The 16912-nt window shown below is 40.5% G+C and overlaps 1 protein-coding gene across 15 annotated transcripts in view; it reads right to left on the reverse strand.

The window, feature by feature from the left end:
• The window catches only part of KCNAB2 (potassium voltage-gated channel subfamily A regulatory beta subunit 2), a 210898-nt gene that overhangs the window by 25187 nt on the left and 168799 nt on the right, over window positions 1-16912 (reverse strand). For all 15 annotated transcript variants that reach the window (XM_056544493.1, XM_056544503.1, XM_056544500.1 and 12 more), the window contains 5 exons: window positions 10127-10206; window positions 6087-6131; window positions 4300-4344; window positions 4180-4223; window positions 1707-1793 (listed from right to left, as the gene is read on the reverse strand). In XM_056544493.1, the coding sequence (XP_056400468.1) occupies window positions 1707-1793; window positions 4180-4223; window positions 4300-4344; window positions 6087-6131; window positions 10127-10206 (301 nt within the window). The remainder of the gene's footprint in view (window positions 1-1706; window positions 1794-4179; window positions 4224-4299; window positions 4345-6086; window positions 6132-10126; window positions 10207-16912) is intronic.

Here is a 16912-nt window from a genome sequence, read left to right on the forward strand (position 1 = left end):
AGATAAAAATACATTATCTGTCCCATAAAATGCCTTTTGGACACGGAATTCAATATGGAGATTGTGGGTACTGTGTACCTTCTATGATGAATGTTCTCGACTTGGAAGAACTAAATGGGTCTCCTGGTAATGAAAGAAAGATTTAGAAAGACCAGAGTTTACAGCTGAAAGTTTATGACATTCAAAAGGGCACAGGACGTTAAAATCATCATGGGGGGAGACAAAACCCTTCTGTGGTGTGAAGGAAACAATGTATCAAAATGTATCTTTATTATATTGACTGTGGGAGATTATTTAAAGTGATAACACCCTGGATGCCCTTCTCTTTTGTAGCTCAATACGTCCTATTTCATAACAAATTCATTTTTGTTTAAAAAAACAGAAACACACGAACATCTGAAAAAACTGGGCGAGATGAGAGCAAAAAAATAATAGAAACAAGAAGCCAACAAATGTAATACACTCAACAGTCCCAGCGAACCTCCAACATTAATGGCCTCCAAAGAGCGGTGGTGGTGCAGGTAACGGGTCAAAAGATATTCATGCTTCTTTATTTAAACTAAACCACTTGATTAAAATTAAGAAAAAAAACAAAACAAAGAGTAGATATAGTAAAATCTAAAAAAAAAAAAACACGAAAAAGTTTCATACTTTAAACAAAAAAGATAACAACTCTAATACCTAATACCTTTAAAAAGTACCTAATACGGTATTTGCAAAAACATTTTTATTATATAATGTAGATAATAACATTGTACACTGGTAATACACACTGGTTACACATTTTTTTTTGTATTTTTGTGTGGAAAAAATGCTGTCTTGTCCCTGCAGCTTTTGCCTGTATGTCATGTACAGAGACAAAATACAGGAAGCGTGGGCGGGACCAGGAGGGCTCTGTGCAGGCTCCTGACTTGTCAATTAGCCTGCTGTGTGAGACGGGGGAGTGTCACCTGCTGTGTGTGCCAGGGGCGTGTCACCTACTGTGTGAAACGGGGGCGTGTCACCTGCTGTGTGTGCCAGGGGCGTGTCACCTACTGTGTGAGGCGGGCACGTGTCAGAGCCTCAGTGCACAGAGCCCTGCTTATCTTGCCCACACTTCCTGCATTCTGTCTCTATAACAATAGCTGCAGGGACAAGATATCATTTGTTCAGCCAAATTTTATTTTATTTATTTATTTTATTTTTAATAAATTCAAACAAAATTTTGTGGGAGATTTATCAAAATCAAAAAAATGTTGACCAGTTGCCCATAGCAACCAATCCGATTGCTTCTTTCAGATTTTGATAAGTCTCTCCATTTATTTTATTTAGGCTCAGTTCACACATTGCAAAATCAAAACCAAATATACGGCAGTAAAATAGGTATAAAAAAGTGGAATTTTTTCTTTTAATCTAATGAAGTGTTCTATTAAATTCTATGGAAAAGTGTCCGCCAGTGCCCACATTGTACCCCTGCACTGGCATTACTGAAGTTTTTTCATACAATTTGCGCACGGACGGCTGAATTTCCCATAGAATTTAATGGAACACATCATTAGATTAAATAAATAAAGAATTTTGGTTGTTGTTTTACCTATTTTACTACAATATTTTTTATTTCATTTTATGCTGTGTGAACTTCGCCTTATGTTTATATTGGAAAAGTCAGATTGAGCAAAATATTAAGGATATTATTCTGGCTCTAGTCGACCTATCAGGAGCTTTACCTTCCATCGGTGTGTTGGGGTCGGGTCGGTTAGCGAATACGACGTCCACATATTCTAGCTGAAGTCTATCTAATGAAGCCTTTAAACCTGGATATAAAAAATAAAAAGCAACAAACAAGGAAAAAACATAATCTATCAGAGAGGAATCAGTTTAATCTGCTACAATTATATAAATGGAATAAAATCATAAATAAGTTTATTCTTCACAAATTCTTTATTATTGTTCTCGTTATGATCAGTTTAAATATACATTTTACTTATGTATTAAAATATTTAATTTCAACTTAAAGAAATATTCTGAAGCTCCATAAGGGATGATGGAGTGGCGGCTGCGCATGCGCGATGCGCTTCATTCACTCTGGGGACAATTATGTCCCGGTTCTTAGGATTGGCGGGGTTCCCAATGACTGGACCACCCCCGATCAGCTTGTTATTCCATTTGCTATAGATAGGGTCTTACAAGGTGAGATGAGAATACCCCTTTAGGATACGTTCACACATGCATATTCTCTGTTGCAGATTTGCTCCGGCAGATTTTGCAATCCATTAAAGTCAATGGGCACCAAAATCTGCAGAGTTTTGGTGGCAGGGGAATCAGCTGTTTGCCAAAGCTGTGGCGCCTACACACACAGACAGCTCAATACTCCGTGTAGTGGCCGTGCTGGGTTACTACAGCTCAGTGCTCATTCACTTCAATGGACTGAGCTGCAGTAACCAAGCATGGCCACTACACAATGTATGGCGCTGTCTACTTCCATCTCTGTATCTCTGTGTATGCGCCTGGACCGCAGCTCTGGAAAACAACTGACCAGCGGGGGTGCGGGGTATCAGACCCCAACCAATCAGATATTGATGACTTATACTGAGGATTTATCCCAGAATATTGCAGGTTACATGATGAGATTTTTTTTATTGCTTCCTAATGCTTAGGAAATCAGGGGTATGAGTACACTTATAGGGAGAAAGGACTTTTCATCCAAATTCCAGGAAAACCTGTTTATTTCAATTGTTCTCTTTAGAACTTAAGATTGGATTTTTATGCATATGCAAATTAGGCTAAAGTGCCCAAGGGGTGTTTCCTGCCACATCCATGTCCTCATAATCAAACCCCCCACCTTTTACGGCCTGCTTGTATATATCTACATCCGATGGGGGCTGCCATATCCTGTTCACCTTTCAGTCCAAAACTTACACAAGCGCCATTGAACAATGGGCGACGCGCTTGCAGTTTTATCCTTCTTCTGGTTTCCTTTTCTGCTGATCTATGATTGTGAGGTACGAAATCGCAGAACTGATACTAGGCTGCCTGCTGCCTGTCAATCAAACAGATGTCGGCAGATACAAGTGGGCGGGGAGGTGGTAATTAGAAGGATATAGGCTGGACTTGCCTGGACACTTGCCATGCTGGGAAACACCCCCTGGGCACTTAGGCCTCATTTACATACGTTTAAAAATCCTTCTATCTCTGCACTAGAAATTAGACAATTAGAAGAAAAAAAAAAGCAAGACAGGATTGCCCACAATGTCAGTACCTGACACGTGCCAAATGTGGAAAAACAAATTGCGCCATCACGATCCTGCAAGCCGACTGTTTGAGAGGTCAAAATGTGGAAGCTTTTTAAAGGGGTACTCCGGCCCAAAAGACATCTTATCCCCTATCCATAAGATGCCTGATCGCGGGGGTCCTGCCGCTGGGGACCCCCGTGATCTTCCATGCAGCACCCCATTACAATCAGTCCCCGGAGCACGTTCGCTCCGGGTCTGATTACTGGCGATCACGGGGGCCAGAGCATTGTGACGTCACGGCTCCGCCCCCTCAATGCAAGCCTATGGGAGGGGGCGTGACAGCTGTCACGCCCCCTCCCATAGGCTTGCATGAGGTAGCGGAGCATCACGCCCCCTCCCATAGGCTTGCATTGAGGGGGCAGAGCGTGACATAACAAGGGGGCGGGGCCGTGACATCACTATGCTCCGGCCCCCATGATCGCCAGTAATCAGACCCGGAGCGAATATGCTCCGGGGACTGATTGTAACGGGGTGCTGAATGCAAGATCATGGGGGTCCCCAGCGGCGGGACCCCCGCGATCAGGCATCTTATCCCCTATGCTTTGGATAGGGGATAAGATGTCTTAGTGCCGGAGTACCCCTTTATTTACCCTTTAATGTTGTAGACTGGCTGGTCATAGTAAATGTGGGATATCACTGACATATCCCATACAAATATATTATCGGCCGGTGATTGAATAAATCCAACATAGCTGATCCCTTTAATGTACGTGAACAGCAATAGCGCCATCACCTCAATATCAGTAACATACAATATACTTCATGGGCGGGGTCACACGTGCCGTATACTGCTGCTGTATATTGAGTAGAAAAATCAGCTGCGCATTTTGCTTTGACTTCACCTGTTCCCCGACCCTATAACAACGTGTCCCCTCAATGTCACCACAAACCCCATCGTACATTGTACCTTCAATTATATGTTTTCTCGATAAACCTCTTTCAGTTTCTGCCCTATAATATAAAGACAATTGTTATCCACAGTCATTTATATAAACAGGCCGCCAAGTCAAAATGCATGAGCACTTACTTTCCTCCCCAAAAGATTTTAGTTGTAATAACTAAACTGGACCGCCTGAATGAGAAAGGGGAAAAAATATTAATAAATAGAATAATAAACCTATTTGTATTTTTTTTTAAACTATTATTTGCATCTTAATATCTAATTTTTGTACATGATTGGCCGAGATTATACATTGGCCTCGATAGCCTGGATGATTATATATAAATTAGACTTCTGTGAATTATATGGACTACTTTATGTACACAATTCCCATTAAAGGGGTACTCTGCCCCTAGACATCTTACCCCCTATCCAAAGGATAAGATGTCTGATTCCATAGCTGGGACCCCCGCGATCTCTGTGCAGCATCCGGCGTTCGTTTAGAATGATGGGTGAGGGCAGCGGGGAGGGGAAATCATGGCCACGCCCCTTGTGGCGGCACACCACGCTCCCTCAATGCAAGTCTATGGGAGGGGGTGTGGCGGCCGCCACACCCCCTCCCATAGACTTGCATTGAGGGGGCGTGGTGTGACATCATAACCACCGTCGCTCGCTCCAATGTTCCGAATGCTGGAACGGCAGAGTACCCCTTAAACATCTTTGGGAGGTCGTAAAACGAAAACAGCCTGATAGGCTGAACACCTCCAGGGCGTGCATGTGTTTTTGATGGGGAGATAAGAACAAAGAATTGGACATGTTGAAATCCAACAAGCACATCCTTCTGTCCTACGAAAATTGTCCAGTCAGAAGCAGCATCATGAAGGACATTATAGAGCAGTACTGAGCAGTGAATCCAGCACTGCAGTCTTTCTTTCTGAATTGTAAGCTGGCGGTCTGAGACTCTTTGGCTGTTTTAGAGTGAAACTTTGGGGGGGGGGGGGGTTAAGAAAGGAGTCTGATATGTGGGGTAAGAAGCATCTTTCTCTGATGAGATATATAACAAACATATTCAAACATATATTCACTTGTGCTATTGTTTTATACAACGTTTGTTGAAACGAACTAATTTAAGATTAATCCACACATAATACGGTTCTTAGATAAAAAAAATAAAAATAAATGGTGTTTGAGGTTGGAAGTTTACTTTAAGTTGCTCAAGAAAACTTAATTATTTGATAACTTAAAGGGGTATTCCAGGAAAAACCTTTTTTTTTTTTTTTTTTAGTTTTTATATCAACTGGCTCCAGAAAGTTAAACAGATTTGTAAATGACTTCTATAAAAAAAATCTTAATCCTTTCAACTGAAGTTGAGTTGTTTTTTTCTGTCTGACAACAGTGCTCTCTGCTGACACCTCTGTCTGTCTCAGGAACTGCACAGAGTAGAAGAGGTTTGCTATGGGGATTTGCTTCTAAACTGGGCGGTTCCAGAGACACATGTCATCAGAGAGGACTTAGACAGAAAAGAACAACTCAACTTCAGCAGCTCATAAGTACTGAAAGGATTAAAAAAAATTAATAGAAGTCATTTACAAATCTGTTTAACTTTCTGGAGCCAGTTGATATAAAAAAAAAAAAAAAAGTTTTTTCCTGGAATACCCCTTTAATTAAGAAGCTACAGGTTAAATATTATAAAAAGAATTCACAAGTTGATCTGAAGATAGAAATATACGTTTGGCCCTCTGTACCTCCTCCTGTCACCATACACTACCGCCCACTGTCTAAATACCAGAGGTCAATAGAGTTTAATAACTGACAACAAGATATCAAGAAATGAAGCTGCGACATTTTACGGCGTTAATTATTTATCGCTCTTTTTTTTACTCCTTTTTTACTCCTGTTCACCACATTAAAGATTCATCAATCACAATAATTACCTCCAACCTTTCTTCTTGATGATATTTCCCAACACAACTTCAGCCCTGGAAGGAGAAATAAGAAGAAACGTAAGAATCGGAGAACAAAAGAAAATCTGCCAAGAACTTCACTCATTTTCCTTGGGAAACGTCTCAATAAACGTCTGATCTGTGTTCGTTATTATCTGTTTTCTCACCTCTGCAAATGTATGAATAAAATGACAACTGGGCGGTACCATTCCCGGCTGACAAGGGGAACGGAAAAGACCAGTTGTCAGTTTTCTCAGAATTTATTTCAGAGGCCGAACAGTGGAATCACACAATACAGAGGTCTAACAGTGGAATCACACAATACAGAGGTCTAACAGTGGAATCACACAATACAGAGGTCTAACAGTGGAATCACACAATACAGAGGTCTAACAGTGGAATCACACAATACAGAGGTCTAACAGTGGAATCACACAATACAGAGGTCTAACAGTGGAATCACACAATACAGAGGTCTAACAGTGGAATCACACAATACAGAGGTCTAACAGTGGAATCACACAATACAGAGGTCTAACAGTGGAATCACACAATACAGAGGTCTAACAGTGGAATCACACAATACAGAGGTCTAACAGTGGAATCACACAATACAGAGGTCTAACAGTGGAATCACACAATACAGAGGTCTAACAGTGGAATCACACAATACAGAGGTCTAACAGTGGAATCACACAATACAGAGGTCTAACAGTGGAATCACACAATACAGAGGTCTAACAGTGGAATCACACAATACAGAGGTCTAACAGTGGAATCACACAATACAGAGGTCTAACAGTGGAATCACACAATACAGAGGTCTAACAGTGGAATCACACAATACAGAGGTCTAACAGTGGAATCACACAATACAGAGGTCTAACAGTGGAATCACACAATACAGAGGTCTAACAGTGGAATCACACAATACAGAGGTCTAACAGTGGAATCACACAATACAGAGGTCTAACAGTGGAATCACACAATACAGAGGTCTAACAGTGGAATCACACAATACAGAGGTCTAACAGTGGAATCACACAATACAGAGGTCTAACAGTGGAATCACACAATACAGAGGTCTAACAGTGGAATCACACAATACAGAGGTCTAACAGTGGAATCACACAATACAGAGGTCTAACAGTGGAATCACACAATACAGAGGTCTAACAGTGGAATCACACAATACAGAGGTCTAACAGTGGAATCACACAATACAGAGGTCTAACAGTGGAATCACACAATACAGAGGTCTAACAGTGGAATCACACAATACAGAGGTCTAACAGTGGAATCACACAATACAGAGGTCTAACAGTGGAATCACACAATACAGAGGTCTAACAGTGGAATCACACAATACAGAGGTCTAACAGTGGAATCACACAATACAGAGGTCTAACAGTGGAATCACACAATACAGAGGTCTAACAGTGGAATCACACAATACAGAGGTCTAACAGTGGAATCACACAATACAGAGGTCTAACAGTGGAATCACACAATACAGAGGTCTAACAGTGGAATCACACAATACAGAGGTCTAACAGTGGAATCACACAATACAGAGGTCTAACAGTGGAATCACACAATACAGAGGTCTAACAGTGGAATCACACAATACAGAGGTCTAACAGTGGAATCACACAATACAGAGGTCTAACAGTGGAATCACACAATACAGAGGTCTAACAGTGGAATCACACAATACAGAGGTCTAACAGTGGAATCACACAATACAGAGGTCTAACAGTGGAATCACACAATACAGAGGTCTAACAGTGGAATCACACAATACAGAGGTCTAACAGTGGAATCACACAATACAGAGGTCTAACAGTGGAATCACACAATACAGAGGTCTAACAGTGTAATCACACAATACAGAGGTCTAACAGTGTAATCACACAATACAGAGGTCTAACAGTGGAATCACACAATACAGAGGTCTAACAGTGTAATCACACAATACAGAGGTCTAACAGTGGAATCACACAATACAGAGGTCTAACAGTGGAATCACACAATACAGAGGTCTAACAGTGGAATCACACAATACAGAGGTCTAACAGTGGAATCACACAATACAGAGGTCTAACAGTGTAATCACACAATACAGAGGTCTAACAGTGTAATCACACAATACAGAGGTCTAACAGTGGAATCACACAATACAGAGGTCTAACAGTGTAATCACACAATACAGAGGTCTAACAGTGGAATCACACAATACAGAGGTCTAACAGTGGAATCACACAATACAGAGGTCTAACAGTGGAATCACACAATACAGAGGTCTAACAGTGGAATCACACAATACAGAGGTCTAACAGTGGAATCACACAATACAGAGGTCTAACAGTGGAATCACACAATACAGAGGTCTAACAGTGGAATCACACAATACAGAGGTCTAACAGTGGAATCACACAATACAGAGGTCTAACAGTGGAATCACACAATACAGAGGTCTAACAGTGGAATCACACAATACAGAGGTCTAACAGTGGAATCACACAATACAGAGGTCTAACAGTGGAATCACACAATACAGAGGTCTAACAGTGTAATCACACAATACAGAGGTCTAACAGTGGAATCACACAATACAGAGGTCTAACAGTGGAATCACACAATACAGAGGTCTAACAGTGGAATCACACAATACAGAGGTCTAGAAGCAATAGGGAATAAAGTAAACAGACAAAATACATAAAGAATTGTTGAAAGAAACCGACACTGAACAGGGCTCGACCAGTCCATTAGACTGAACCTCTCACGTTGTGCTGGTGCTAACAACCCTCACTAGATACAATGTAGAACTATAAAATAATGTAGCAAAAGTACAAAAGGAGATCTGTAGAAGCGTGGGAGTCACGTGAAACAGCTGTAATCTGATTGCAGTAATGGAGAAAGCACCTAGGTAGCCGGCCCCCGGCGTCTGCACTGAAGCACTTTCGCTGAGATGAAATGAATGCTTTAACAATGTTATTTGTATTTTGGATTGAAGAATAAAAGAATTACGAAATACCGGTGAGTCGCTACCTTCCTTTTGTACTTTTGTTACGTTATATCAAAAACATAAAGGATATATAGATAAATGAGACAGATAGATAAATACATAGATATGAGATAGATAGGAATGAGATAGATAGGAATGAGATAGATACGAGATAGATAGGAATGAGATAGATACGAGATAGATAGATACGAGATAGATAGATAGATAGATATGAGATAGATATGAGATAGAGAGATAGATATGAGATAGATAGATATGAGATAGATAGATATGAGATAGATAGATATGAGATAGATAGATAGATAGATATGAGATAGATAGATATGAGATAGATAGATAGATATGAGATAGATAGATAGATATGAGATAGATAGATAGATATGAGATAGATAGATAGATAGATATGAGATAGATAGATAGATATGAGATAGATAGATAGATATGAGATAGATAGATAGATATGAGATAGATAGATAGATATGAGATAGATAGATAGATATGAGATAGATAGATAGATATGAGATAGATAGATATGAGATAGATAGATATGAGATAGATAGATAGATATGAGATAGATAGATAGATATGAGATAGATAGATAGATATGAGATAGATAGATAGATATGAGATAGATAGATATGAGATAGATAGATAGATATGAGATAGATAGATATGAGGTAGATATGAGATAGATAGATAGATAGATATGAGATATAGATAGATAGATATGAGATAGATAGATATGAGATATAGATAGATAGATATGAGTTCACGATCAGCTCAGTGACTACAATGTACCGGGTCCTGTGAATCTTCCCCCCAAGATCTCAGCTGCCCATGGCTGCAACTAAGAGGGCTGATGTGTATACAGCTCTATATGTTTTCTTCCATTGACTTATTATGGAATCCATTAGGTGGGATCATGTATATTTGCAGACTACGTTATACGCCGATGTACAGACTAGTGAAGACCGCCGCAGTACAAGAATAACAATCTACTTACTTCCCAGCAGCATAAACCTCTGCGGTGTCAAAGAGGTTAATTCCATTGTCATAGGCCAAAGTCATCAGCTGTTCTGCCATCTGTAGGAACAAGAAGGAACATTCAGCTCTGTGTCAATCACCAACTAGGACCGCCCACTGGACACCTAAGTGTGAGCACCTCTGCCATATATGGTCAGTGACTGCTCCGCGGTTACAGGTCAGAAGAATTTTTTGTTATCAGATCAAGTGGAGAAAAGAAATGAAGAATGAAAAACAGTGAAGCCAAAAATATAGTGAGATGAGTAGTGATAAAAAATGTGAAAAATCATCAAAACAGGGAAAAATATGATACAAGTGTGAAGGTGCGGGGTCGGGAACTACAAGAAGACACTGAGCGAGGGCTCTACATGGAAGAAAGTGAAGGAAAGTCCAGCTCAGCTGCTCTGGATCCTGCACGGATCCTCACTTAGGCTCAAGTGTTCAACAATCCAGCACTGAAGAGATTCCCAGCTTTATTAGATCCTCTTAAAACCAGCAACACACACGTCACATGTCTGAACAATCTTGACGCGTTTCGAGCACATGCTGGTTTTAAGGATCTAATAAAGCTGGGAATTTCTTCAGTGCTGGATCGTTTTGTTTTTTTCCTCATTGTCTCTACATGGAACCTGAGATCGATTTGTTTCCTTTCCTTTTGATCTAATTGTAGATATTTTTTATTCCAATAAACACAGATTCTGCGGATTATTAGACTCCTCTATAGATTATCATTGTAACATTTAGGATAATCTGTCACGTGTACATGAGAAGTAGCTTCTCTTCTTCCATTATAATGTGTATATGGCATTATAACTTGTATACGGCATTATAACTTGTATACGGCATTATAACTTGTATACGGCATTATAACTTGTATACGGCATTATAACGTGTATATGGTATTATAACGTGTATATGGCATTATAACGTGTATACAGCACTATAACGTGTATATGGCACTATAACGTGTATACGGCACTATAACGTGTATACGGCACTATAACGTGTATATGGCACTATAACGTGTATATGGCACTATAACGTGTATATGGCATTATAACTTGTATACGGCATTATAACGTGTATACGGCACTATAACGTGTATATGGCATTATAACGTGTATATGGCATTATAACTTGTATATGGCATTATATCGTGTATATGGCATTATAACTTGTATATGGCATTATAACTTGTATATGGTATTATAACTTGTATAGGCATTATAACTTGTATATGGCATTATAACTTGTATATGGCATTATATCGTGTATATGGCATTATAACGTGTATATGGCATTATAACGTGTATATGGCATTATAACTTGTATATGGTATTATAACTTGTATAGGCATTATAACTTGTATATGGCATTATAACTTGTATATGGTATTATAACTTGTATAGGCATTATAACTTGTATATGGCATTATAACGTGTATATGGTATTATAACTTGTATATGGCACTATAACTTGTATATGGTATTATAATGTGTATATGGCATTATATTGTATACGGCATTATAACGTGTATATGGTATTTATTGTATATGGCATATTGTATACGGCATTATATTGTATACGGCATTATAACGTGTATATGGTATTTATTGTATATGGCATTATATTGTATACGGCATTATAACGTGTATATGGTATTTATTGTATATGGCATTATATTGTATACGGCATTACATTGTATACGGCATTATATTGTATACGGCATTATATTGTATACGGCATTATATTGTATACGGCATTATATTGTATACGGCATTATATTGTATACGGCATTACATTGTATACGGCATTACATTGTATACGGCATTATATTGTATACGGCATTATATTGTATACGGCATTATATTGTATACGGCATTATAACGTGTATATGGCATTATATTGTACACGGCATTATATTGTATACGGCATTATATTGTATACGGCACTATATTGTATACGGCATTATATTGTATACGGCATTATATTGTATACGGCACTATATTGTATACGGCATTATATTGTATACGGCATTATATTGTATACGGCATTATATTGTATACGGCATTATATTGTATACGGCATTATATTGTACACGGCATTATATTGTACACGGCATTATATTGTACACGGCATTATATTGTACACGGCATTATATTGTATACGGCACTATATTGTATACGGCATTATATTGTATACGGCATTATATTGTATACGGCACTATATTGTATACGGCACTATATTGTATACGGCACTATATTGTATACGGCACTATATTGTATACGGCATTATATTGTATACGGCATTATATTGTATACGGCATTATATTGTATACGGCATTATATTGTATACGGCATTATATTGTATACGGCATTATATTGTATACGGCATTTTTCATTAGTCCCCCCGGCACATTCCACGTCCCTGATCTGGAGGGTGCAGACTATCACAGTTGGCCCTGCTACTCCTACAGGTAACTGGAACCGCCCTCTGTGATCATCTGTGATCATGTCCCCGTGCTCACTATGCAGTGGGGCTCTATCCTTAAAGGGGTTCTCTGGTGCTTACACATCTTATCCCCTATCCAAAGGATAGGGGATAAGACGCCTGATGGCGGGAGTCCCGCCGCTGGGGACCCCCGTAATCTTGCATGCGGCACCCCGTTTGTAATCAGTCCCCGGAGCGTGTTCGCTCTGGGTCTGATTACCGGCGACCACAGGACGGGCAACCGCCCCCATGTGACATCACGCTCCGCCCCTCAATGCAAGTCTATGGGAGGGAGTGTGATAGCTGCCATGCCCCCTCCCGTAGGCTTGCATTGAAGGGCGGAGCGTGACATCACACGGGGGCGGAGGCGTGACATCACACGGGGGCGGAGGCGTGACATCACACGGGGGCGCAGGCGTGACATCACACGGGGGCGCAGGCGTGACATCACACGGGGGCGGAGGCGTGACATCACACTGGGGCGGAGGCGTGACATCAGACGGGGGCGGAGGCGTGACATCACACGCTGCCCGTCCTGTGGTCGCCGGTAATCAGTCCCGGAGCAAACACGCTCCGAGGACTGATTACAAACAGGGTGCAGTGTGCAAGATCACGGGGGTCCCCAGCGGCGGGACTCTCGCGATCAGGCATCTTATCCCCTATCCTTTGGATAGGGGATAAGATGTCTAAGCACCGGAGTACCCCTTTAAAAGGGGTACTCCGCTGCTCAGCATTTGGAAGAAACTGTTTCCAATGCTGGAGCCCCGCCCCCTCATGACATCACGCCCCACCCCCTCAATGCAAGTCTATGGGAGGGGGCGTGGCGGCTTCTTGTACAAAAATTTGTATTCTTAAAATCCTCCTCTTCTGACCCCTATACCACTTTTTTTTCCCGTATACGCGGCTGTATGAGGGTAATTTTGTCATCTGTCGTTTTTATGGTTATGACTATTTTTCTTTTCATGGGACTTTTTCATCCTTTATTATAGTGTCCTTAAAGGGGAACACCGGTGGTAAATTTGTGTTTTCAAATCAACTGGTACCAGAAAGTTATACATATAAAAAAAATCTTAATCCTTCCAGTACTTATCAACTGCTCAACAGGAAGTTGTGTAGTTCTTTTCAGTCTGACCACAGTGCTCTCTGCTGACACCTCTGTCCATGTCAGGAACTGTCGAGAGCAGGAGAGGTTTGCTATAGGGATTTGCTCCTACTCTGGACAGTTCCTGACATGGACAGAGGTGGCAGCAGAGAGCACTGTGGTCAGACTGGAAAGAACTACACAACTTCCTCTAGAGCAGTGGCCTCCAACCTGCGGACCTCCAGATGTTGCAAAACTACAACTCCCAGCATGCCCGCACAGCCGTTGGCTGTCCAGGCATGCTGGGAGTTGTAGTTTTGCTACATCTGGAGGTCCGCAGGTTGAAGACCACTGCTCTAGAGCATACAGCAGCTGATAAGTACTGGAAGGATTAAGATTTTTTAATTGAAGTAATTTACAAATCTGTTTAACTTTCTGGTACCAGTTGATATTAAAACATTTGTTTTCCATCGGAGTACCCCTTCAAGGTGTTAAAGGGGTACTCCCGTAGAAAACTTTCTTTTTATATCAACTGGTACCAGAAAGTTAAACAGATTTGTAAATTCCTTCTATTAAAAAATCTTAATCCTTCCAGTACTTATCAGCTTCTGTATGCTACAGAAGAAATGCTTTACTTTTTAGATTTCTCTGATGTCATGACCACAGTGCTCTCTGCTGACCTCTGCTGTCCATTTTAGGAAATGTACAGAGCAGCATATGTTTGCTATGGGGATTTTCTCCTGCTCTGGACAGTTCCAAAAATGGACAGCAGAGGTCAGCTGAGAGCACATGGTCATGACATCAGAGAAATCTAAAAAGTAAAGCATTTCCTCTGTAGTATACAGCCCCTAAAAAGTATTGGAAGGATTAAGATTTTTTTTAATAGAAGTAATTTACAAATCTGCATAACTTTCTGGCATCCGTTGATTTAAAAACAAAAGTTTTCCACGGGAGTACCCCTTTAAAGGAAAATTAGAGACATTGTTTTTCAAAATGCAGCCACCATCTCTATGGTAAACTTTTGAGTAAATACCATTTGCACTGTCCCCTTGTGGTTCAAGAAAAATGGGGCTCTGATATGAACGGCTTGTCCTCAGAAGATTGGGAAATAGCTTTACCTTACACCTCCGTGTTGTCCCTTTCCGAGGCTGGACGGCTGTTACAGGCTGATTGACAAGCCCTGTTGGCCCCGCCCACACTTCCTGTAGTTTGTCTCGGTACGGAGAGACACAGGAAATAGCTGCAGGGACAAGACCGTGTTCTGCCTAGAGAAGAGACCCCTAGTGGTAAGAAGTGGGAGCATGTTTTAAGCAATGTATCTTACAAATATTCTAATCATAGTGTTGTCTGTCCTGGAGGACAGGACGGTCCCCAAAATAAGAGACCCTCTTTATTACCTCTCTGCAATCTGATCAAGAGATGAGGGTCCCAAAAAGAAGCCCCGAACAGGATGTAGGGAAATGGTTTATTGACTGAAGAGAATGATGATGAACTCATTTTCTTATCATTGTTATTTATTATTTTTGGGAGGGTTGATTGGTTTTATTTTTGAGTGTTGTTTTTTGTTATGTAATACTCTGCACATCCCGAAATAAAGGCCGAGTCTGTAAGATTACAGGAACATTTAATTCCGTCACAACTGGATTACCCAACTAGGACAAAATGTAATCCCAATAACCGGCCTGTAGATCAATCATCCGGAGCGCCGGTATATTGTGCGCGGTCAGTTCCTCTTACAGCGGAGATCGTGTTACCTGGAGGGGGGGGGGGTCACATTAATAGCCGGGGATCATTTTATCGCATTACATCTGTTTGTATTGTGCTGAGCGCAGTGTAATGGTGATCGCAACGCAGACACTCTTCCCATGAGTCCGGAGAGCAGCGTCTGTTTCTAGTGTCATCCCATGTTATTTCTCTATCGGGCAGTGGTCTCCAAACTGGGGACCTCCAGATATTGCAAAACTACTATGGGACTCAATCTACGAATTTGTGGAAGTCCCATGCAAATCTATGTGATGTCTGCGCCAAATCTGAAGATTGATTGCCATAGTCTATCGCACATCTCTGACTCGGACAATGACGGCAAAATGTAAATACATATCCGGCCGCCGGAGCCATTACCGGAGCGGCGCTTTAAAGGAGTCAAAGGTTAAAAAAATAAAGAATAGGATTAGGGTTATAATTTAAAATTAAGAATGGGGGTTATAGTTAGGGATTAGGATTAGAGGTTAAGATTAGGGTTAGGATTGGGGTTATAATTAGGGGTTAGGATTAGGTATTAGGGGTTAGGATTAGTTTTAGGATTAGGGTTATTATTAGGGGTTATAATTAGGGTTATAATTAGGGATTAAGTATTAGGGGTTAGGGTTAAGGTTAGGGTTATAATTTGAGGGTAAGAATAGGGTTATTATTACGGATTAGGGTTATAATTAGGGGTTAGGATTAGAGGTTAGGATTAGGGTTATCATTAGGGGTTAGGATTATGGGTTAGTATTAGGGTTAAGATTAGGGGTTAGGATTATGGTTTAGTATTAGGGTTAGGATTAGGGGTTAGGATTATGGGTTAGTATTAGGGTTATCATTAGAGGTTAGGATTAGGGGTTAGGATTAGGGTTATCAATAGAGGTTAGGATTAGGGGTTAGTATTAGGGTTATCATTAGAGGTTAGGATTAGGGGTTAGGATTAGGGTTATCATTAGAGGTTAGGATTAGGGGTTAGGATTAGGGTTATCAATAGAGGTTAGGATTAGGGTTATCATTAGAGGTTAGGATTAGGGGTTAGTATTAGGGTTAAGATTAGGGGTTAGGATTATGGTTTAGTATTAGGGTTAGGATTAGGGGTTAGGATTATGGGTTAGTATTAGGGTTATCATTAGAGGTTAGGATTAGGGGTTAGGATTAGGGTTATCAATAGAGGTTAGGATTAGGGGTTAGTATTAGGGTTATCATTAGAGGTTAGGATTAGGGGTTAGGATTAGGGTTATCATTAGAGGTTAGGATTAGGGGTTAGGATTAGGGTTATCAATAGAGGTTAGGATTAGGGGTTAGTATTAGGGTTATCATTAGAGGTTAGGATTAGGGGTTAGGATTAGGGTTATCATTAGAGGTTAGGATTAGGGGTTAGGATTAGGGTTATCATTAGAGGTTAGGATTAGGGGTTAGGATTAGGGTTATCATTAGAGGTTAGGATTAGGG

The sequence above is a fragment of the Hyla sarda genome, chromosome 10 (genome assembly GCF_029499605.1).
Source record: "Hyla sarda isolate aHylSar1 chromosome 10, aHylSar1.hap1, whole genome shotgun sequence".
In the NCBI taxonomy this organism is placed as follows: domain Eukaryota; kingdom Metazoa; phylum Chordata; class Amphibia; order Anura; family Hylidae; genus Hyla; species Hyla sarda.